The sequence below is a fragment of the Pezoporus wallicus genome, unplaced genomic scaffold (genome assembly GCF_028554395.1).
Source record: "Pezoporus wallicus isolate ANWC-B61680 ecotype Strahan unplaced genomic scaffold, APGP_CSIRO_Pwel_v1 contig_6807, whole genome shotgun sequence".
NCBI lineage: Eukaryota > Metazoa > Chordata > Aves > Psittaciformes > Psittacidae > Pezoporus > Pezoporus wallicus.
Window position 1 is genome coordinate 862,501 of NW_026636431.1, and position 25,000 is coordinate 887,500.

Consider the following 25,000-nt stretch of genomic DNA (forward strand, 5'->3'; position numbering starts at 1 on the left):
AGTTGTAAAAGTGTGGTATTCTCTTAAATCTAAAAGAAGCAAGCTCAGAGAGAGGAAGAGTATGGTGGAGGGTAGAAAACACCAGCCAAGAGCAAAGGGCTGGGAAGATGGGAAACTGTCACTGGTAGTGTCCACATGGAAGGAAATCCAGCAGGAAAAAAAAAAATGTTTTCAGACTGTTGAAGGATCTCAGCTTCCAGGAAAACTCAAACTGCTCCTTGATGAATCTGATCTGCTTTCTTTTCCTCTGCAGTCACTGCCAGGACGTGAGAGCAGCAAAAGTCAGGCATAAAAAGAATTCATTTCCATAGCAAAGTTGCTAAGAACAAATACTAAGGAGTATGTGAATTTTTTCCCCCCAGTCTAGTCACAGCTACCTTCAAGCCCCACTGTGAAAGTTCAGATTTAATAAGGTGCGATTAACAAATGCTCAAGGAAGCCAAAAATTGTGTTATGAAATGAAGGGGAGATCTGGCAGGAAGGAAAATACAGGAGAAACCACAGATAGAATAACCCAAGTGACAGAGGAATTAGTGGATGCCTGGAAATTGGGACTCAAACTACATTTCTTTGTATGAGAGGTTCCTAATCTTGCATAGATACAGGTTTTTTTTTTTGTTGGTTTTTTTTTTTCTTCTTTATTTCCCCTTAGAGTAAAACTGAAAATTCAAGCTTGATATACTGGATTATAGCAGCATTGCTTTTATGAACTGTTTCCTAATTATGCATTTCTTACCTGGAAGTACACCAAATCCAGAACTGTGAGGCAACTACCTGGATTCAGAGCAGAAGCTTGCCACAGTGGGGAAATCCCACAGTCATAGCTCAGGAGATTTTAGCACGATTTAGTCACTTACTCAAATTAGCATAAAATCCCAAAGCATTCTTGACCTAAGCACTCCTTAAACCTCAGCACTGCCCAAAGAAAACCTTCATGAGTGAGGTGGGAGCTTTCCCAATGCCACCAACCACCTGGCTAGATGCACCAGATGATAGGCCTGCCTGCATCCCTGCCTCATCCCAGGTGTCCTGCTGAGCTCACTCAGAGCAACACACTACCATCCCTTTGCTAGTATCTCCATAGTTGCTAATTTTGTTCCTTTATTTTTTTTCCTCATAGTCCTTCTGCTTTTCCTCAGGACTTTTTTTGTGTCCTCCTCCTCACTGAACTGCCCACGCTGTCTCAGTCCCTCCCTCTGACTTACTTTTCCCCAACATCAGTAAGTCCAACCCTCATCTTGTTCCACTTCTCCACAGCAATGCTCCTTCTCGGTTATTTCCTGATTTTTTTAATGCCCAGTACACCCTTCTCACCCCACAGCTGTGCTCCATCCAATTGTCCAGCACTTTTTCTCTCTTCAAACAGAAGTCAGCCACTTCCACTGCTTCTCATCCAGACCTGTCTCCACCTGCCTGTCCCTCAGTCTTTGCTTTGCTCATCCCTTGCACGCAGCATTCACTCAATGCTGCGTTTCCTGCTCATGGTACCTGGGGCCTCCCTCCAGCCAGCGAAGTGGTAGCCTGGCAGGAAATCATCTATATTTTATACATTAACTTAGAAATGAGAAGATTAAAATTCTGTATTTTCATATTAATAACTTTGTATTTTCATATTAATAACTTTGTATTTTCATATTCATTTATATTAGTACTAAAAAGGCTATATTAGAGCTATTTAGTCTACCACATCCGTATCAAGGACTCAGTTTTGATCTGAGGGAACATGACAGCTTGAGCAAAGTTCTTTGTTCAAACACCATACAACATACCTTAGCAGTGCACAGCATGCAGCTGTTACAACACTAATTGAAATATGTTTTTAAATGTATCGGGTTTCTGAACATTTGTGGGAGAATTATTTTTTTCCCCTGTGTGCAAAACCCAATATTTCAGCCATTTAAAAGGAGTACCTAATCCCTACAATGCATTAGTAGGCCATAAAATAAAGCTGAAGTAAGGTATTTTGCACTGGGGATGGGGATAAATCTACAATTGTAGGTTGATGGGGATAAGTCAACAGCTGTAGGTGGATAGGGAGAACCTAGAATTGTAGGTGGGTGGGGAGACCTACACCTTTAGGTGGTTGGGAAGAACCTGCAACTTTAAGTAGTTCTGGCTGCTGTGTCAGCTATTTAGCTAGCATGAAGTAAGAGCAATATCATGTCAGTGCACTAGATGGGTTGAAAGAAAGATTTGAACATCCCATCCCACATTTTACCCAGTTTCATTTCAGATGACCTGTGTCATCCATGGGGATTGAGCTGAGAGAGAGAGATACCCATGGCACCTCACAGGAGAGCTCACAGAACACTCTGTGTTATCAGGTAGATGCGTGAGGTAGATGTCACATTTTGCAGTGAAACAGTGATAAATCTCTCTCAAATATCTAAAGGAAATGTTTGGGCTTTTTTTTATTCCACCATCTGCAAAAAAAGAGGTTCCCACGGGGGCCTGCACTCAATTTACAGAGGGGAAATTATAACTAATCTCTTTGCAAAGTCTCTAGAACTGTGTTTCTGTCAAAACAAAACAACAAAAAAACCTCTAACAGTAAGTATCTCTCAGTCTTCCTGGGCTAAAAGCCTTTGAGTGAAAAAGCTATGAGTTTCACATTTGCAGTGGCTTAAAAGTCATAAGACATCAGATCATAAACTGTCACTGGTCCGAAACTAAATATCACCCATCCTTTGCCTAAGGCAAGTGGGTCTTTTTTCTGTGGGAGGGGGCCAAACAGAAATCCCACTCTTTGGAGAAAAGAAGGAAACATCTCTGTGACAGTTTTTTATTTTTTGAAGGCAGTTCTTTTGAAGTTGCTTGGGGGTTTGGATGTTAGTTGTAGTCCCAGTGGAGATGGATTAGCAGCCAGAGCACAGCGAAGCGGTCAAAGGTGCCAGATAAATGCAATTTATATATAATTGCCCAAGCTGCACCTGTTCCATTTTCAATAGAAGACCTTTCTACAGAACAGATTTCACAAGCATAGAATATATCCTTTTTTTTTCTTTATTTGAGTGTAAAAGAGGGAATTCTAAACTTGCATCAGAGTAAAGCAAGAAAAAATAATCTTTAAATAGCATGTAAATTTTTTATGAATCAAGCTCTAAATAAAGAAAACTCCTGAGCTGGGAATTCAAAATACTAGCCAGAGAGAGCTGATTTGCTACCAGGCTCAAGAACAATATTTAGTTTACAGAATCAATCTGGAAATAAAACTAGTGCCTGCATCAGCATGAAAGCTACAAAAATATAAAAGAGGTCTTAATAAAATATACAGTGGAAAAGGAAAGGATGAAAGCACTAGCACAGTTATGAGGCCCTCGACAGCCCACACAAGTAATAAAATAGAATATGATGTAATATAGAACAACAATGAAAGGATTTAAAATTTCTAGGTAGGATTCTGAAAAACTGTTTCCAGGTTTTGTTGCAGAGCAAGCACACTGCAAGTTTCCTTGGGAAGCTACAATAAAGCTGGTGTGTAGCAGACATGGGTGTTGACGACAGCAGAACAAATTCACCTTTACTTCTGAATCAGCCCAACACAGCACTGATGACCCAAGGGCACTGGATTAGTAGCCAGGAGCCAGGATATTTCTCTTATTTCCAGATGCTCACCTTACTCCTGAAGCAGCCCAACACAGCACTGATGACCAAGGGGGGTTGAATTGCTACCCAGCAGCTAGGATATTTCTCTTATTTCCAGATGCTCCATTTTGTTTGCTTTCTTGCTCACTTACCCACTACTGTTTGCCCTCCTTATCTGCAACACAAATATTTTTTTTTGCTCATCAGATGGTACCAATGCTTTACCATGAAGGGAACCATCTTCATCTTTAATATGGAAAGTTTCTTGAGCCTTCTGCTAAGCAGCGTGGATAGATCTGAAATTAGACACATGCAGTATCCACTCAACTAATTTTAACCTGTCCAAAGTTAGGATGAGTTCATAAGACTTCCCAGGAAAATAATGTGAGCACTGAATTCCTGTGCTACCTGCCATGCTCTGCACCCTAATTACAGTGCTGCATTTGCTGGTTTTAAAGAAATAGAATCTTGTGAAGCTCAAATTCTCAGAGGGACAATATAACTTCTCTTAAAATTAAATGTTATCCCAAAATTAACTTGGCAGAATTTGGTCCTGCAACAAGCAGTGGCCTTTACACTAAATTTCAGATTCAGATGCCAGAAGCAATGCATTTTGCTCATTGCAGTAACACAATGAATTTTCCTTCTCCACATGAAGCTAGAAGCTATTTCAGAATACTGGTAATGCTGCATAAATTAAAAATTATGGATTGTGAAATCTGGGCCCCTTTTCCTACTGTACTCAAGCTGTGGCAGGTATGGAGTACAGAGGTAATGGCAGAGCTCCCTGATCTGCGTCCACATGGTCCTACTAGAAGTTCTTGGGTTGACACAAAGAACTGGCCAAATCCCATTCTTCTTGCCCTGGAAGGGAAACAGCTTCACTGCAATACTTCAGTGACATTCCTGTTTTCTCCTTTACAGCAGTTGGTGTAACACATGATTAGGGCATCTCATCTGTCAATGTTATTTTTTGCTCCAGATGATTTCTCTGGGGTAAATATTTAGGGGCTGCAAAGCAAGTGCATGGCCTCTGTCTGAATCTCTCAACCCTCATTCTAGTATTGTTTGCAATGGGTTTGTGAACCATGAAGAGTGGTGACAAATAAAAATCTAATTGTTCAAATATCAAAAAAAGCAAAAACCAAAAAAGCACATAGTTTTTTTTTTTTTTTTTTCACTCAGGAAAAAAGACATCAGTATAAAAAACATCCAGCACTTGTGCTTCTCCAGGAAAGACAGGAAGTGTTCCTCCTAAAAATATGTTTTTAATGAAGTAACAACAGATCATGATCAGCTGGTCAGAAAACAGCAACACACTCAGAAAATAAGCTTTTTCTCTTTTTTAGGTTTAAAAAAGTTGACTGAAAAATCTGGGCCTACACTTAGAATGATCCCAAATGCAGAAGAGGCTGATACTTCCAATTTGGTTCCTTCCACTGAACAGACTGCAATTTCATACCTATATTATAGATGCAATTGCAAGCTTTTTTTCAAAACTATCAAATTAATTTGAAATTCACTTAAGATGCACGCTAAGCTACTAGCTGAAGTCCCAGTGCATTTTGCCTCCTGAAGGCTGTGGATCTGTGATGGAGCTAGCCCAGCCAAGGTCTTCACAGCTCCAACCACCTCTATCTAACTTTAGCGCGATGTGTGGAGGATAAAAGCAAGCATGTCATTAATAATACTTCACAATTTATACAGCAAGTTCCATCACAGGATTTCAGCCTGCATGAATTAAGATTTACAGCAACCCAGAGAGGTGGGCTGGTATCATTTCCCTCTATTTCAAAGATGGGCAAAGGTGAAAGAAGGTGAAGCAATTTGGTGGAATTCACAAAGGAAGTCTGTGGCAAGGCAGGAAAAAGTGCAGTTCTCTCAGCCTCAGCGCCTGTGCCTTTGCCACAAGACCATCCTTCCTGTCTCTAAATGCCACACTCAAGCTTGATGATGTGCTGTAGTTCTAGCGTATTAAATATGACACCGTATACACGTTCTGGATCATAAGGCTGAGTCCAATAAAATTGATGGATGTAAAGTTGAGAAACTGAAAGGGACAGAGCAAAGAAGAAAAGTCCCTACACTGCAGCTGTATGGTATTTTTCTAGGCAGTAGGTTCCCCTGCTACTTAAAGACCAGAACATATTTTTGCTTTTACAAATGCAGTTTATTTTGCAAATCAAGGTGATTGCACAGATTTCAGCTTGTCAAATTTTGAGCCTTTCAACCATATGTCTGTCGACCTTATGGACTACCAACTTTATGGGATTCAACCATATGTCCAGATCCCAGTATATATGAAGGCCAGTTCTAACATGAGAGCTTTACGGTACTAGTGTAGTAAGCCATAATGTTTGCAGATGGCTGTAATAAAATCATTCAGGAGAGAAAAGGTGCAGGGACATAAAGCCTTCAAAGCTTCTTCTACCGAATAAACAATTTGATCTGAATAACATAGTGGGAAGCACATTTCAGCAATGAACTAGCTGATCTAGTCCAAAACATTGCTTTTAATTTTCTTTCCTAATCCCGTATGTATTTTTACTTTCTTTTTTATTTTCCTGTGTGGGATTATCTTAAAATTTGGAAGAAAAGTATAAGAAGGAAAATAACAAAATAAGGATTTTTTTTTTTAAAGGCACAGTCCACTTCTGAATTGTAATTTTTTCATATATGAAATGCCAAATAGTTATGTGCAGCCTGGAACATGTATTAATAGAGAGGTATACGTTTTTTACCATCACATGGTGAGATTGAAGGATGATGTGACTTGCTTTGTTTCCTGAACTGGGACTCAGCTTTCAAAGTTAAGGAAAGTTTCCTCCTGAGTAAGCTTTTTCTAACTCTAGGAAGTTGGTGTTTGGTTTATGTCCTGCTGCACAATAATTCACATGATAATTCACATTCCCTTTGTCTAATATAACTTGATATCTCTATTATATGGGGGGAGCTCCGGTCCCATTTTCCCCTAAGTGAAACACGCTGAGCTGATGTATCCCTCTTGGAGAGCTCTCCACCTCCGGACTCATGCCTGTCCTGACTGAGAGTGGGAAAGGGAGCACTGCCTGCAAGGAGAATCATGGCCAGCATAGGTGTGGTGGAGGGTCCTTTTCAAACCAAAATATATTTTAAGCTGACAATCCATGGTGAGCTTTGGCAAGCTTCCTTGAACTAGACAAAAATCAGTCCCTACTTGGGAAAGAAAGAAGCCTTCCCTGGGCATTAACTGAGAAGCAAAAAAGTGAAATGCAACCTGCCTGTGCTGCTGGTGTGCAAGATCACAGCAAGAGCAATCCCTGTGAGGAGTTTACTTTCAGATAACTCAGCCAGAGCCTGCTCTCATGCTGCTAACATCAGTGGAACTTCTACAGGATTAAATGGTGCAGGGTCAGATAATGTCTAGGACCCTTCCTTCCTGCACCAGACTTTGTGTTGACCAAGTTGCAGTTCTTTCAGAGTGCTAGGGCCTGCCTTATTTGAAGAGGGCTTATCCTGCAAGATGCTGAGTGCCACCATTGTGATTGAGCTCGGCATGACACATCACATAGCACCTGCCAGGATTCACCCCATCACATCCAACAGCTCTTCACCAAGCAATTACTATTAAAAAGAGTTAAACAATGTGTTGAACTGAGCAAATGATGTTCTTTCTGCCCTATTGAAAGCCTCTCCACTTTCCAAACCATTCACTGTACAAGCGTACTTACAAAAGACTATGAAGAGCACAGTATGCACCTCAACCCTCCCCTTGGCACGCACGGCCATCCTACCTGTGTGCTCGTATTTGTGTCGCAGCAGGGAACTGCTCTTCTGGAATGTCTTGTCACATAGGTCACATGCATACATGCCACTTTCTGTCTTCTTGATCTTCTTTCGGGACAGACAGGAGTCGGAGTCCGTCATGTCATCAAGGCCGGACATGTAGTCTGGGGTTCCATCAAGCAATTCTCCCTGTGAGGGAACCACCCGTCAGTGACACCCATTTCTACCACCGCACCTTCCCATGGAGGAACCACCCATCCGAGAGAAGTCAAAATTATGTCTGCTTAGGATGGTAGTCCTCTCAGTTTAGGAACCCGTTGGAAATGAAACTACATCTGATGAGAACTGTAGAAAAAATTAGAAGCCTTCTGTGTCTTAGACCAACTTTCTGTCTTTGAGCACTCTGCAGTAGTATGATTTACACAATAATCTCAGCACTAAATATTTTCAAGGGGGAGAAAAAGCAAAGGGGAGGTTCTCTGTGGACAGCAAAAGGTATTGTAATATTTTACAGGTGTAAGTGTAAGCAACACCTACGAGATCATTCCTTGCAAAACACAGAGACTTGGTTATATTCTGTATCTGTAGAAAGGTTTTAATTGAATTTTATATTTAGGTACAAATGTTATTATTATGCAATCCATTTAAATGTATGTCACCCGACTAAAGGCCTCAAGCTATATTTTTATATTTAATTTTGTAATTTGAAATAGGGAATATTAATAACACTTTTTATCAATGTTCTATCTATGTTAAAACAGCCTTCAGCATTAAGCAATAATGAATGTGGATCAGTAAATTATTAAATTTCTTGATATTTATTTTGTCTTGATCCAAAGAGAGTGCAAACTTGCATGATAACATACATTTCCATTTGCTATCACACTGTTCGGTTTTTCTTAGACTAGGTTTGCACTAATTAATATTAGAGAAGATTAAATAGGCTTAAATACATTTACAAAGAGGGCAGATGTACTGTAAATTGGAATAGTGGAACAGCTGTTATGGAGGTGCAGTGCTATTTATGCTCCTATTGTGCAAAGAGGGATTGCAGCCTGTAATGTAAAACCATACCTGATTTTCACATCTGAAACTATAAAACCTTTACTAGTCAGTAAAATTACTAATAGACCATAATAGGACATAAGGGAACATGAACAAATGTAAAAAAAAAAAAAAACAAAACAAAACTATAATCAGTTAATCTCATTTAACTAAACTCTGTGCGTTATATCTGAACAAACCCAGAAGAAAGATATAAAAGTATGTGCCTTTTGTAAAGCAGCTCTTTGCTGTAGGAGTGCAAGTGGCAAAATCCTTTGCTACTCATGTATTAGACTCTGAGAAAAGGATTAAATGTTGTACCCAGGCATGAATAAGTGCCGACACAGATTACATGTCCAGGGAAAGACTTCCTCTGCGATTAAGGTCCCTAGCTGCTACCTCTCCAAATAATTTTGTTTAATCTCCAGGTTTTTTTCAAAGCTGTTCCAGATGACTGGCAGGATTAGAGAACTGGTAGTCTGGGAAGGGCAGTAGGTGGGCTGAAGGAAGGAGCTATAAGGAAACAGCATGTCAATGTTTCTTATTCCCCAGACATTCATGAGAAAACAGAATGCCTTTCCCATGCATGATAGGTGAACAACCCCCAGAAACATGGAGAAGGAAGCTTTGAGGGCTTTCAATGGGATACAGCTGCTACAAGTCCACATGGACCTCCACTTACAGGGATACAGCTTTGCATCCAAGTGTGGAGGTGATTCCAAAGAGGTCTCCCACTGCTCCTTTACCCCACACTGCCCTGTAGAGATCAGTTTCCCTATAAAGTTTCACTTTGGTTTTTTTTTTTTCCTACAGGATAGAACTTTTCATGCATGTTATTATTTAGACAAAATTCTAATGAGAAATGACTAAGCGCTTAACAGAATAACACCATGTGTTATGCCTATTCAAAGGTATTAATACCGTTTCTGAATCCAAGTAGAGGTACTCTTAAGGTAATTGCAGTTTGTTTTCCTATTGCACTGCATTTTTGCAAGTTCAGACTAAAATAAACTCTACTAATTTTGTAGCAAATGTTGAATATAGCTTCAGGTTTTTTCTTCTGTAAGAGGACATATCACAAAGTACTAATTTCTAGCCTTTCAAAGGAAAATAGTTGCAACAATTTACCTGAAATCCTTGTTTCCGCTGGTACTTTCTTCTTTGCTGCATATCAGCAAAAGTAGCTGCTCCAGTTGGGTAAGTGTAGGCCATATGTGGTAGGAAGCTCATCTGATCTAGTCCTGGGTATGGTCGCAGCCCAGGAATACTGGTCTGGACTGGTGGCATAAAAGTGGCTGGGGGAAATGCGCTCTGTGGGGGAAGTGTTGTGTATAGAGGTTTGGCACTAAATGGGTTCATACCAAATACTGGGTTAGTGCTTTTATCCAGATTATTTGAATTAGAAAACTCCTTCTTGATAAAAGTCAAGTTCAGTGGCTCATCTGAGTTTTCAGATGATGAAGAAACACTGTTGTGTTCTAAAGTTACACTATTAGATTTTGTTTTGTTCTTTGTGGCTATAATACTTTTGGGTTCCTTCATTTGTTTTGGTAAAGACAAGTCCAAAGGCTCAGCCTGAAGCTCCTCAGAAGAGAAACTGTTTGGAGTGTAAGAACTACTGTGGGAGTTTTTAGAAGATGTGGAAGAAAGATTTAAAGGGGAAGGAGTATTGCTCCTAGAATGGTCCAATTTATCAATTGGTTTAATATTGGTAAAATGGGGAGGTTTTGTTAGCCTGAGAGGAGTATCACAATTAGTAACACTGTTATGGAGTTCAGCTATAGATGGTGAAGTTATAGAGTCCACAGGCTTTATTGGAGATCTGGCTGACAAAGAGTCTTTAGTGGGAGTGTTGTTGGTGGCAGCCAGCGCCACCTTGGCACTGGCCCTTTCCAGTGATGGTGACCTGGAACTTGAATACTGGTAGACTTTTCTTTGTTCAAACCATTCCTTCACAAATTCCTGAGGAAGGCCAACAGCAATGGAAATTTTCAGTAGTTCATCAGAGTTGGGTTCCATATTCATAGCATAATACGCTTTAAGTACAGACATGTGGTCCTTGTATGGGTTGATGGGGCTAGTCATTCCTTTCTCAGAAAGTACTGATGACAGCAAGAGGGTTTGCTTATCAAACACTCCAGGTTTGTTGGGAACCATGTTCTCATGAGGCTGAAGGACTGCCTTGATTTCTTCATTCATTTTACACAGGTAGCGCTCATGCTGATGCAACGGAATGGGACCAGGAAAGCTTTCTTTACAGAACTGGCATGAAAATGGAGTGGATACATTATGGTTCTCTATCATCTTGTCTTCAGTTACCAGGTCTATTAGAGTTCGCAGCTTCTCTTTTTTAATGTTATTGAGCTGCCTCCTTGAGTCTGTGGTTAAACTTTGGAGGCAAGCTTTGGCTTCATTGACTTTCTCTAATGTATAGTCAATAATACTTTTAGTGGCACCATTATGACTTACTACTGGAAGACCCACGGGGGGAATACTGGGGGAAGTAACTCCTTGTTCCTCAGCTTGAGAGCATGAATCCTTCATATGGTAAACCTTCAACTTGGAGATCTCTTCAGCCTTGCAGTCCATTTTCTGCCTGGAAACCGTGTTGTCCACAATCTGTAGGACCTTCTGCACCTCACTTAAATTACTGCCTACCGCAGGAAACCCAAGCAATGGTGCTTCCATCCCTACACCTAAGTGCTGCATTGGACTTTGAGCAGAAGCATGAACTCCTAAGGGGCTGGTTGCTCCAAGTCCACCATTCATAAAAGGACTAGTTGCACTAAACCCATGTGAGGCCATAAGAACCTTATATTCATTGAAATCTAGTGGTTCTGTTTTAATTTTCAGTAGGCCTGTTTGTTCAGACATACTAAGTGGTTTGCCATTCTCCAGCTTGTTTCTCAGCTGTGTAATGGCTGAATTAGTAGGAGAGGAAGATACAGAATTAGGAGAAGAACCCGTCTTGATATTGTTTCTCATTCTGCCATTTACAGAGATTAAACCAATACACTTCTTGCTGCTGATGTGCGAACTGTAGGAGCCAGAATGGGAGAAACGTTTCTTGCAGTTTGGACACTCGTATGGTTTTTCACCTAAAATGATAATTAAAACCAAATGTTAATTATCATTATTGCTGCTATAATTGCAAGTGATCACATTTGATACCCAACTGGTAGCCTGCGTGTTCACTGAGTGAGTAAAATACTATTTCTATGAATATGGCCATACACCACCGCTGCTTTACACCACTGCACTCTTTCTAGGGGAACTGAGGTCAATTTAGATCCACAGTCTTCAGCTGGTAACAGCCACCAAGGTGTGAGATTGGCACCAGACTGACCATTTCACATTACCCTGTAAGAGGTAAGTACCCTGTGGCAAGGGGGAGTCAAATCAAGTCCAGACTGTTCAAATTTGATATGTTTCTTTTTTTGTTTTCTTTTTCCAAAAAACAGACTTTTCCCTGGAAATAAGCATGGTATGCGAAAATGAATCCTGATGTTTGGACCTCCACATCAGTACTGGCGGAAGTTTGTGCTTGGGCAGAGCCTGGTGGCATTTTGTGCGGTGAATGCTGTGTCAAAGACAGCCACATGCACAAGTCATTCACAATGAGACACTTTACGCTTAATCATTATCTGAGAATATGAGCTGTATTTCAGTTGGGGGGACCTCTTGTTATGGAAAATATAATGGGCTCTTCAGGTCCGACTGTACAGAAATGAGTGAACGCTTCTGAACTCGAACTGCCAAACAAACAATCTATTATATGCAGGAAGCTTTACTATTTCCAAATCTTTCAGTGAGACTGTGGTATTAACAGCATGATAAATGAGGATGACTCAGATATCACTTATGAAAGACCTTAGTAGCTCCAAGAAGCCAGAAGCAGAACTGTGTAAATTTTAAGCAGTCTTTAAAACTCAGCTAATTAAACAAAATGCAAATGAGCACACCAGCACCTCCGCTACTTACCACTGTGAATTCGCAGGTGTTCCTTCAGATGGTGTTTATATTTGAAGGCCTTGCCACACTCAGTGCATTTGAACTTGCGATTGCCTGCTCCTTGGGTCAGCATTTGGTGCTGGGAGAAAAAAAAAAAGAAGACACCAACATAAATTTTATGCAAGAGAAACCATGAATTTCTAGATTAAAAAAAACCCCACAAAATTAATGTGACTCTAAATTTATCAAGCGGACCAAAAGGTCTGCATGTACATTTATTTGTCTCATCAGTATTGCAATAAAAATCAAAATGTTGGCAGCAAACCGAAACAAATGAGAAAGTACTTTCACATAAGCATTTGATATTTGCTTTAGAATTATTTCCTAAGTCTCTCATCAGAAATGTGTTGCTTTAAGGTATCTTACGATGAGAGAAACTGTTTTATAAGATTTGTGGCTCTTAATATTCCTAGCAGATTCTGAACATGTGTGACTCTGCTTGTTTAAAAATTCTGTTTACTGCTTGTGGAGGAAAGACAGAAACACTGTCGTTAGTGGAATTTCATGTAAGATTCAGTTCATTATCAAGCAGAGGAGGCTGCGTTTTCGGCATGAGCTGATGCTGGAAAATGTTTTTTAAAATCATAGAGCAGCAGGGAAGACTTGAGCTACCTTTCGTGACATGTTTTTCCTGTTGGTGCTCTTCTGAGGGGCAAGGGAAAGTTAAAAGTGGCATACACATACAATCAAAGGCAGCTGCCCTTTTTGCAACAAGTAAGAAAAGCACAAAAAAGACTTTGAATTTGGACAGAAAAGAAAATAAAATAAAGTAATAATATTCATCATAATGCAGCCAAACACTCTGTACACTCAAGGTAGGAGGTCAGACTTTTGCAGGTGGCCACAACACAAAAGCCTATTTCAGGAGGAGGGAGAGGGGAGAAAGAGGAAAAAAAAGAAGGGGAAAGAAAAAAAAAAAGAAAAAGACAGCGCCGAAATGGTATGACAACTGCGAGGGTGTGCTGCCTCTTCCCACATTCCTGGCGAGACAGATGGTGTTACATGGGACACAGGGAGGTTTGTTCAAACAGCAGCAACCTTCAAAGATCAAGCAGAGCCCAGCCCGCTGCGCGCCATTGAGGGACCCGCGCTCATATGTTGCTGAGTTGCATAAACAAACAGCAACAGCTGTTTTGTCTCCCCCCATCGCCCTCTGAGGACTACTATAAACTTTAGTTGTGCCACTGTTAATATGATACAATCATTTTAATTTACTAATTGTAAATGCCATGAGCAAATGAGGAGACTTTTCAACACCAAAGCTACCATTCATAATGCACCAGTACCAGCATGCTCTCGCATGTGAAATTTCAGGCAGTTACATTGGATGAATATCTAGGCGGGGTTTTTTTTTTTCCCCAGTGTTTTTAATGATATGAAGCAAAAGAAAGAACCTTAGGGTGGATCGGTTTAGGAAAAATATACGTGTGAAAATGTGTTTGTCTGCTGGAAAAGCCATGGGAAGGAAAGAAGAGGGGAAGCCGCTGTAGAATCATTTATATTGATATAAAATCAAACAAAAAATAGGGTTCTCTTAAAAATTTTAATTGCAAAAATTGCACGATTAGGAGATGTGTGTCTGCCTAACTGAACTTACCATATGCTGAGAAAAACCTATCAAGAGAAATACAACTGATCGTGACTTTCAGGTTTTTAAACAAAATAAATAAAGCATAAAGCCTTTATAATATGACACCATGCACACATCTATTTATTTAGGTTTTAATTTGAGTTTCCATTACAGCCCTCCATAAGACAGGTTTTCAGAAGTAATTCTCCGGCGAGGACAGGAGTAGTTTTTCTGTTGGTAGTACTGAGTTTTGTGGCAAAGGTCTATCACCAGCCTGTTTAGGAGCACTGAGGAAGTTCAGACACCTGTTTGAGATACGCAGCATTTCCTTAAATGCAGCACTGATATAATATTACATGTATCACATCGAGGAAAAGACTGCTTTGATTTATTGCGGATACACTGCTGGGCTATACAAATTATAGTGATGCCGCAATTCTAGTGCATGCATGTGTTAGTGGCAGAATCACAAATGATAGTCTATATGTACTGTACGAACAGTTATTCTAAAAATGTGTAATTATGTTTAACAAATGATTATACAAAATACGCATAATTTCACATGATTGAAAAGGTTACTCAAAAAGTAATGAAAAAATATTATTGGATCTTTTAGTATGTCTTGGAGCTCCTATTTGCAACACTGCAAAGTAAAACTAGGTGAAAAATGGAATTAAAATTGCTGAGATATTTAATAATGTATAATTAAAATGCTACAGTTTCATTCACTTTTTGAGGAACATAAAAACGAAACTAAAGTCAAGTTAAAGTGCAAATAAAATTTCTAAATTAGAAATTAACACACTCATTCGATCGTGAACATAAGACTATTAAATCATATTAGAAGAGACCATCAAAAAATCATTTAGACCTCAATTAAAGCTATTACCATTAAAAGATCTGCATCTTCAAAATGCCATGAAAAATTAATAATGATTGCCAATCAAAGCAATATCGTTTCTCTAAGGGGTTATTACAGAAAGAAATCACTTAAAACCAGCCCCCCACCTGATCTGTCCCTGGCTTGTGTGTCACCATATGCCGCTCGAGCTGGGTGCGGTAGGCAAACGTGTAGTTACAGAGAGGGCATGAGAAGTTCTCCTCGTTCTTCTCGTGGCGGTACTTGATGTGCTCCTTGAGGGACGTCAGGCGCTTGTAGCCCCGGTCGCAGTAGGGGCAGGTCAGCAGTTGGGCAAAGGCATCTGGAGTTCCAGGTGGCAGGTCTGTGCCCCAGGATGGGGGGGGGGGGGGTGGGGACAGGGAGGAAGAGAGGCAGGCCAAGAGGTCAGCAAATCAATGGCAGCTCATGGGCTGGGTGCCCGGGATGGTATGAGGGGAATCGCTGCAATCTGCTGCCCGAGAGGGAGGGACAGTGCTTCCAACCAGTGGCAGGAGGCACCAGCACCTGCGCACACCCATGGCAGACTTGTGAGACCCGCTCTGGACCCTGCTAGGAAATTAATTACAGGCATCGCTCCTCCCGCAGACCTGGCTGGCTGGAAAACTAAAAAATAGTTTTCCCGATCAATTGGCGATTTGCATTCCAGCCCCAGCTCATTAAGTTACTTATGCCATTGACTGAATCCTTCCTACTGAAGCTTTTCCAATTATTTATCAAGTCATTGGAGAGCAATAGGCCAGCTACCCCGTCTTTTGTTGTGTTAAAACTCTATTAAAACTTCCCAAACTCCCTTTCCAGCAGCCCTTCCCCTGTTTAAATTCAGCTCTTCTGTTCACCCGCCAAATAATACAAATTTGCTGACTAAAAAATTACAATACACTGAAATTACAACCCCAATCTTTGCTTGTGAAATTCCATGTCGCTGCAGCTGTTCTTCAATTTTTAAGGTAAACACCCAGGCATGTAGTGCATTTATAATTGCAACAGCTGCACGAGGTCAGGATACTGGCTAAAAATGAATTACAGCCTCACCATTTTCTTCTTGCCCATTGGCCTCTGGAGTGCCAAGGCGAGACAGTTCCTCAGGGGCTTCGGGGTAAATAATGGCTGTGTCGCTGCGCTGCAGGTACTCTGCTATGCTGACTGCATGCCCATCTCCTTCCTCCAATTTCCTTTTGGCAAAATATTCCTCAAAGTCCGACGTGCAATTTGCATTCTTCACTAAAATGAGAGAAGGGAGAAAGAAAAGGGGCTTGAGTGCATCATCCTCAAGAGCTGAGGTCAGTTAACATTGTTACATACAGGCTGAGTTGGTGTACTGGAGCTACGAGGCTGGGGCTGCAGCTGGATCCACGCTCTCATTGGTCTTACTCTAGCTCCTAATAAAATTAATGCAGGGTTTCCACCAGCATAGATGGAAGTAAAGGTGGGCAGTTAAATTAACAGGATCACGGGTTCTATGGGTCAGCAGGAGAAGTTTATGAGGCTTGGGTAATGCAGGGTAATCCTTTATCAATGGAACCTGAACCTTCTACAGTTCCAGGAGACCCACGGCTTTTGTCAGGAATGCAGCTCAATCTACAGGACTGAGCTCAGCTGCGCCCAGATCCTGCAAACAGTATCCACAGAAGAGATGAGAGCTGCAGGTAGTAAAGACCAAACCACTTCTTCTCCAACACAGGTCCTGCCTTGGACTGCTCTTCTGTAGCAGACACAAGAAGAGAATTGCTCACATATTTTTTTTTATTTTTTTTTTCTCCCTGAAAAATTAACTTACAGTTGGAGAATAGGTTGTTTTATTAAAAGTATTGCTTCAAGTATTTCTACATAGAACCACATGTTTTAGATCATAACAAGGATACCAAGCCTAAAACTGCTTTTACAGTCTGTACAAGAGTTTTTCTTCTTTTCCTTAAATATAAACCAAATTTTTTTATTGTCCATTTAATGTCTATGAAACGTAATATATGCTCAACCACCAAACATCCTGTTACTAAAAATAAGATTTTCTCCTCCATGTATGAGCACTGCATACAGAAAAGATCTTAAAAAGTCTGGGATGTTATGTAAAAATATTAATATAATTACACTGGGGGGGGGAGGGGAAGCCAATTGTTTTCTTTCTTTAATTTTTGTTTTTATTAACAAGTCTTGGAAGACACAGTTGGTGGCAGGGAATTAAATATACTTGTTTTTAACTGACCACAAATGAAAAGAGCAGCTTATGATTGATTACATTTTTATGTATTTCACCTTAGATAAAATAAGAATATGAGGCAACACCATAAACTGTCCTGCAGTTCATGTAAAAGTAAAATATTAAATGGCATGATTCTGCTCTCCCTGGCAACAGAGAGCAATATGGAGTAAACTTGTGCAAATCAAAGGGGTTATGGCCTGCGCGGTTATTCCGGCTTGTAAGACTGGAAATGAGAGACTAACCAGCTCCTTGGTGCTTGGAAATGGGTAAATGTTTTGCCTCAGTTTCCTACAAAAATGCAAGGGGATGTTGGCAGTCAAAATGAGACATGGTCTTTGACTGGAGGACTACTGAAAACCTGAAAGCACCTGATTTGAAGTGTTGATCTTGCCATCATTGATAACAGTAGATATTTGTTTATGCAAACCGCATCCCTTCAGCAGATAAAATCAAATCCTCTGTCTGAGACAAATATGCCCTACTTTTGGTATGAGCTGAGCAGCTCCTCTGTCCTTCTGCAGTATTTATTGATAGTGACCAAATCGCACAGGGCACAGGACTCCTTTTTTGGAAGGAAACTTCTGTTCCTATCACAGCGTAGCAAATTACTAGAACACTGCAGAGCTCCCTCCTCTCTTGGTCCTTCTGTAGCTCCTGTTCTCATATGCTATTAGCATGAGAAACAATATCTCCATTTTTTTCCCCCAAAAAACAAGCAACTTGTAGAGAAAGGGAGTATGAATGCAGTGACAAAGACTGAGTACCTCACCTCCATTTTGTATCTGTGAAGGAAATATAACAAAATGGTGATTACTGAAGTACACCTCTTACATGGAAGAGCATCAGGCTATGTTTTTGACTTTTTGTTTGTATCAGAACAAAGCTGAGGCATTACTTTTTACATTGGAAGCCTGATTTTTCATTCCCTTGCTATGCCTAGATCTTCCAACTGTTGTAAGATCCTCCACCTTCCAGCTTAACACTATCCCATCTCTGCTCCTTCTCATGGCTTAGCAATAGATTCAAGTTATTTTTTTCTGGATTCAGACCATGACCAAGTAAATGCTACCTGTGAAGCAGGGAAAGAGAACTTTTCTCCAGAGAGGAGATATAGAAGCAGGTAAAGGTGGGATGGCTCCAAGGGTTGGCTCCATATGTCCTCCTTCAGGCAGGCTGGGGGGTTTTGGAGCTTGTAACTGCATTTATAGGACAGGGATTCAACCAACCAAGCAAGGCCTGACTTAATATTAGGAGTTTCAGTCCCAAATTTGAATGCAAATGAGGTTCTTCTTCCTGGTTCTCAAATCTATCTGGAGGCTGATCCAACAGGCTGTGGTAGACTGCTGCAATATTACTGGACTCAGCTTCCTAATTCTCTGGATTATTTAGCTTCTATGTCTGCTCATGCAATCCGGGAGCTAAAGCAAATGTTTATGTCTACATTATAAACCCCTAAAAACAAGGGGATTTAGTGGAAAAGCCGACAGATCCTTAACTGAAACAATACAACCAGTGCTGCAGCACTACAGATTAACATGAATAGCAAAAGGTGACCATGTGTATCTAGTTTCTCACCAGTGATGTTAATGACAATTCAGACATGGCTGGAAGCTCACCCAATGTTACTAAAAAGACTCATCTGATAACCATTAGGTTTTTCTCCCAATTTCTGGGGGGAAGGATTGCTTCCCCCCCTTGTCCTAATTTGTTTTCCATGCAGAAAGTCATGTTCCCAGATTCCTCGTGGGCTGACACTGCACGCACATTGCACATCCCCTCCTGCGATGCAAGAATTTTAGCGAGATGTATGGTGGGTGACCTCACCAAATAAGTCTTTCTTTAATTAATTATTGGAGCCTGGAGAGCAGAAATATTTTCAGCTCCAAAAGCTGATGTGGCCATGTCACATAAAAATAAAATGCCTTAAGGAAAACTATCTTTGGAGGCATTTAGGACCTTTCAAGATAAAGCAAAAGAGGTTCAAGGAGCTTGGGAGACCAGTTATTTTGTGCGGGAACTCATCCTGCAAGATGGTGGTAGCTGCCCTTAATCGCAAACAAAGCTAATAAAACCACAGCCTTCATTAGCCAGGAAGTGAGAGGCCCCCATTGGTACACACAAATTACAGCCTGAAAACAGCCTGTCCTCCAACCTGCCAAGTTTTACTTCTGTTTTCCTTCCCCTGAAGCATTTTTTTCCCCTTCTTTAAATTATATTAAGATCTTTACTTGGATCTTGTCAGATGTTAGTAATCAAAACCGGGAAAAATTTTCTGTTTGTTTACAGGGATTTTGTTAATCTATTTTCTGCAAATATCCTAGCTGTAATAACCATAACAGGTAGGATAAAATAAACCATAGAATTTTATTCATTCACAATTTAAGACCCTCTTTTGCAAAATGTCATTTTGTCAAGTAACTCTTTCAGAAAATCCAGAAATATTTACAAATTAATGCAGCAGGACCAAAGACTAAAATTTTCATTCTAATGGTCACTTCTGCTTTTCCACTATAAAGCTTCCATGGCTCATTATAAAAATGTAGCTGATTAAAGTATAGGTAAGTACAACTAGGAAGTGGCCATTCTGACAATAGCAGAATAATTTAATAACAGAGACTTTTTCTTTTGTTTTTGGTTTTTTTTTCTTTCTCTGCTAATGACATTCTACAATGAATTTGATGCTAAAAATGCACTGCAGTTGTTGCATGCACCCACAGCAACTTTGCGGTTGGTTGTACGTGAATGGGTCTGAAGCTGTACCTCCTATCTCTGTGCTCAGCCCAGCTCATGGAGCACCATGAGTTGTGGTGTCAAGAGGTAGAGGCATGTTGTATTGAATGCAAGAGGTCTCCTTGACCCATCTGGAAGAGCCCAGGTTAATCTCTAGGAAGCCCTACATGGGCCTCCCCTGGAGACCAGAAGGTCACTGTAGTATGGCTTTCAGTGAAGATGAAGTCACTGATCCAACTTCTTTCATCAGGTCAAGTCTCAGCCTCACCTCAACTATTTTATTAAGCATCAATATTAAATCTGCCTATGATCTGCAAGGCAGAATTGAAGACACTCAGAAACAAAACCTTTAGTGAGCTTCAGGAAGAAAATTTTGAACATTTTCCACATTAGTTAGAAAGGATCTCCGATGGCTCTAATGACCTGTTCCCTTTCCTTCCCAAATAATGGTTGGAGCATCTCCACAGGCATAGTGGGATAGTTTTTACTCTGCATAAAGGGTGCTGCATATCCTAATAGTCACCTGGCATCTTCCACTCAAGGTAAAAAGACTGGCAAAGACATTTAGTTTATCAGACGACTTAATGTGACTAAATAATCTGACATAGCTCTTAAGAGACTATGGAGACTGCAGCCATTACAGAAACTCGTTCTACCCAACCTACCCAGGCATCAGCGTCCACTGGAGGAGGTGGCTCTGAACCACTCAGTGATAAAAGATTTCAATTAAACACCAGCAGAGCACTAGGCAACTTGTAATTGTTACTTGTGCAAGCTGCCCATTGCAACAAATAGCAGTTGTAGTGAAGGGGAGGCTGAGGTTTTTGCCCAGGACGTTTGGGTAAGGAATTGCCAGGTGCAACATCCAGAGAAGTTTTTGCATTTTAAATGCAGACCACCTAAATGCAAAGCACTCTGAGCCACGAGTTTGCAGTGCACCAAGCTGGGTAGTGGCAACCGTTGTCTTTTTTCCCCAGAAAACTGGTTTCAGAAGAGGCAGAGCACCCCATGGACCCCACGCAGAGATAGGACAGGGCTGTGCAGAGGCTCAACAGCACCCTGCCCCCAAAGAGATGTGGCAAGGAAGAAGTGGAGCAGACAGAAGAGACCATCAGATACTGGAAGGGAAGGAGCTAAGAGGACATGAAATCTTCCCCCTCGAGCAGGTCACATTGCAAGTATGAAAGAGCCAAAGCTTGTCATGGTAAGGAAAATATGTGCAAAGGAAGTCACATGGACTGATAGGGGACCTCAAACGCTCTGGTAATGTTAATTCAGATAACTATCAAGTCTTATTTCTGAATCAGGCGCCCTTTAAAGTCCTGTTTCTCCAAGTACTAAGCGCTATTTGTCACCTTATTAATGTCCCTTGGAAAAAAAAAAAAATAAAGCTTTTAAAATACATATGTATCCAGTTCTGTATGGCAACACTATTAACTATATATGTAGTGATAAACTGAGCCTCAATGCCACCTTCCTTTCATGCATAACAAATCTAATAGGTGAAAAACGCAGTGACATGGTTTTATTTCCCTATTATTTTCCCCCTCAAGAATTATAAAGTAAATTTCTTGTGTTATTTAATAAGAGCATTGGGGTTTTATGTGGGTGTAACCAACATAAGGAAAGTGTGAGTAATAAAATCCTTGCAAGACTTAGGTACCACCTTTTACAGTAATATTTGTAGAGGGCATTACCTGTAAACTAAATCTCATAATGGAATGCATAGAAATGTACTTACACTAGAAAAATTCTTCCTTTTAACTGTGTAAATCGGGGCTATCTGCAACATCTCAAATTGTGACAAAATGCAAAAGAAACATTGAATGATGTATGGCATTCAGCTGTGCTGAGGATGGGGTGGAGCCTTGTGGCCTTTGGAAAGAACATGGTAAACCCCTGAATTCTTTTGGATTAGAAAATAGTAACAGAAGCCTTTTGCTGCTTTGCTCTACTACAGGAAAAAAAAAAAAAAAGACGATGACTTGGAGGTGATGCCTGCTAAATATCTCCGTCCCCTTTCTTGTTCTACAAAATGTATTGATTTCTAAGGAGAGGGGAAAAAAAGAGATATGCAAAAATAAAAATAATAAAAAGATTATCCAGAAACATAATAATCTCATAAATATGCATTTAAAGTGTGTGTGTCTGTGTGTCTATGTAAGGGGTTTATGTGTGTCTTGCTGAAAAGATGTTTTCAGTCTCTGAAGTAGCTTACTCTGCACTATGCAAATCCGGGGCTGCCAAGAAGGGTGCACCCCATCCTCATTATCAAGCTTTTTGTACAGTTTCTCTCATTGAAAGACTACTGTACCTTGGTCCAGCTACTTTAAACTACATGGGATTCATCCTCACTGGGAAAACATCTCCTCATGCTGCTGAAAACTATTAGCTCACAAGGAAGCAGTTAAAAGGATTTAGGGGCTGGAACATTGCAGGCACAAGAAGGATAGCAAGGACTCACCAAACGAGTTTGTTGCTGCACCATTGTGATCAAATTGGGGGAAAAAATTAAAAAAACAGGAGAATTATGTGTTTCCCAATTATTCAACTGAAAATAAGAAAGAAATTGTTTTATCACTACTTCTCTTCATGCACAGCTAATTCTACATGGTACTGAATAAAAAAAAAAAACACTCATATCATGCAATACCTTACCTGTACCATTGTTTCCAGTGGTCTGAATTGTGGCTTCAGGCCCCATAGTGTCATAATCTTCCTTCATTTCTTCTGTGAAATAAGCATGCACACTTTAACATTTGTATGTTATTGAATTGCTTACAAAGCTAGGGAGCACACTGTGGTAACAGGGAAGATCTTGCTATGGGAAGGAGAGAAAAGGGCTGTTGTGGACCTCTGTACAATGGCTTTGTTCTGGCAACTGAATGAGTTCAGCGGTGCTGGATGGCTGAGAACTTATTTACTTTAAACATGACAGTGAGTGGCGGAAAACAGAACTATTTGTTTGGAGTAAATGAAGGGCTTTTCCCAGTATCAAATCTAATAAGCAGTCAGGTGATTAAGAGGGAATTTTTTGTTTGGGTTTTTTTTTCCCTTATTTAAAAGAAATAATCAGTTAACAGACACTGTGAGACCTATACCTGGAAGAAGCTGCAAATACAAAACGAAGATAGAAGTTGTATATCTCTGTTTCTATCTTGTCACACAGATCTGAGCTGTCATCTTCATTTTAACCTCATTTGAAGAACAGCATGTATTAATATCAAGCGGTTCAGAAATGTAACAATTTTTCAACTGTGGGCAATTCTCCTCTGCCCGTACTATTTGTTTGCATCCTCTGTGCACTCTGTGTGCTGACAAAGTCTGCCTTTATGGCCATAAATTGCGTTAATTCACATGCAAATGAGCATGATATGTGTAGAATTATTTACTATGTATTTATTGTGGATCGGTGTACTCTCCATGAAACTGGGGGTTCAGAGAGAGTTAAAATAGCTTTTCAAAGAGGCTGCGTGCAGCTCCATCACTAGGGAGAACACTTATTTTCATAAATGTTGCAGCCTGCCTCAGAGTGCTGTCAAACTTGGTTTCTTGCTGCTAATTTGTTAGTTCATGTGCAACAGGTATTCACACATACAGCCTGTTTATGCTTTAACCCTCCAAAGGGTTTTCAAAGGCAAAAATAAATATACATAGCATTTCTTTCTCGCCCCCTCAACTTTTCCTAAATGCCAGCCTTTCTTTATTGGAAGACATGCACAAATATACAATCTCCCTTTTTTTTTGAGAGAGAGAGAGAGAAAATTTAGTATTTGGGATTTAAGTGAAATATGTGCTTTAATCTTTCACTTAGCTGCAGTTGTAAGAAATAAAATTTCAAAAGGCCCCCAGAAATAGCTCAACAATGACCAAAATAAAATTAAAAACTGGAGAGAATTTTGCAGAAATAAACACAAGTCGATGATGACTCAGGAAGACGGATGCTGCTCGGCCAATCAAGTGATAGACTGGCAAGAAGATCAAAGCATGCTATTAAAATCTTATTGATACATGAAGCATTAAAATTCTTATTATTCATTTTTTGGGAGAAAGATTTTGATGAGGACAGAAACTGGCCCAGTATTAATCCATTTCCATGACAATTATTTGACTGAAGATAGGGGAATAATATAAACAGAGCACATTCTCAGTTCATTCCTAAATTTGTAATCTTGTAGTATTCTTCAGATGTCACATTCTACAAGTAATTAGCTGGTAGAATAACAGGTTCTAATTGTATCATTCTAATCAAAACTAAAGCACAGGATGACTTAATTCAGAGCTTTACAACCAGCGTACAATACTGTGGTATAAATATACATGTTTATGGCTTTGAAGCTTAAAAAAAAATAAATTAATTAAAGCTCTTAAGTTAAAATATGCAGGTACAAACAGGTGCTAAATTTGTACAAAAGCATAGAATATGCAGACCAGATGAAAAATATTTGTTTAAACTGTCCAGCAGACAAGCCAGCCTTGATTCTTTTCCCAGATCTGGCATTCTGCCTCTCTAAGGATCATTTTCACAGGGTTATCTTGCATCCAAAACATTTAGAAGTTCAATATGTATTAATAAAATGTTGTCAATTATGGTAATTGATCTGCTGGGCCAGTCTCACATCTGATATTTTTATTGCAGCCTACCAGAAGTCTTAATCAAGGTACACTATTTCTGAGAAGTTCAGCCTTAGATATAAATATAGTTATTGTGATTTTCTTCCTTGATCATCTCATGTGATTTCTGGTAGTAAAGAGTCACAAGTATCAGAAGTTTTCCATCTGAGGGCAGATCTACACAGTCAGCAAGGGAAAACAGTTAACAGCACTCTTTTTTTTTTTTCTTTTTTTTTGCATAATAGTGCTAATGTAGAAGATTTCTGCTGCACTTCCTTCCTTATTGTCATTTTCTTCTGTGGTAAAGAGAAGTTACAGTGTCTAGTTGCTTCCCAAAAATTATTAAGCACTCATGAAGTCTTTGCAGTGCTTCTCACTTTGAGCAGGTCACCAGAGTACATGCTGCAATTTTTCATGTACAATTTAATTCTCGTTTAGCTGACGGCTGCATGATTTATCCTTCAGCATTTCAACACTCAGCTCGCATGACTTTTCTTTACCTAAACCTGCCCTCTTCCTAAAATCTGTGACCCTGCATTGCACTTTCTGTAATTTAAAAAAAAATACATATTCACCACAT

General features: G+C 40.0%; 1 protein-coding gene across 3 annotated transcripts in view; it reads right to left on the reverse strand.

Annotated features, from left to right (window-relative positions):
• Positions 1-25,000, reverse strand: part of ZEB2 (zinc finger E-box binding homeobox 2) — a 115,946-nt gene that overhangs the window by 3,538 nt on the left and 87,408 nt on the right. For all 3 annotated transcript variants that reach the window (XM_057400273.1, XM_057400274.1, XM_057400271.1), the window contains 6 exons: positions 22,465-22,536; positions 15,909-16,097; positions 14,984-15,198; positions 12,376-12,484; positions 9,523-11,492; positions 7,359-7,539 (listed from right to left, as the gene is read on the reverse strand). In XM_057400273.1, coding sequence (XP_057256256.1) covers positions 7,359-7,539; positions 9,523-11,492; positions 12,376-12,484; positions 14,984-15,198; positions 15,909-16,097; positions 22,465-22,536 — 2,736 coding nt within the window. The remainder of the gene's footprint in view (positions 1-7,358; positions 7,540-9,522; positions 11,493-12,375; positions 12,485-14,983; positions 15,199-15,908; positions 16,098-22,464; positions 22,537-25,000) is intronic.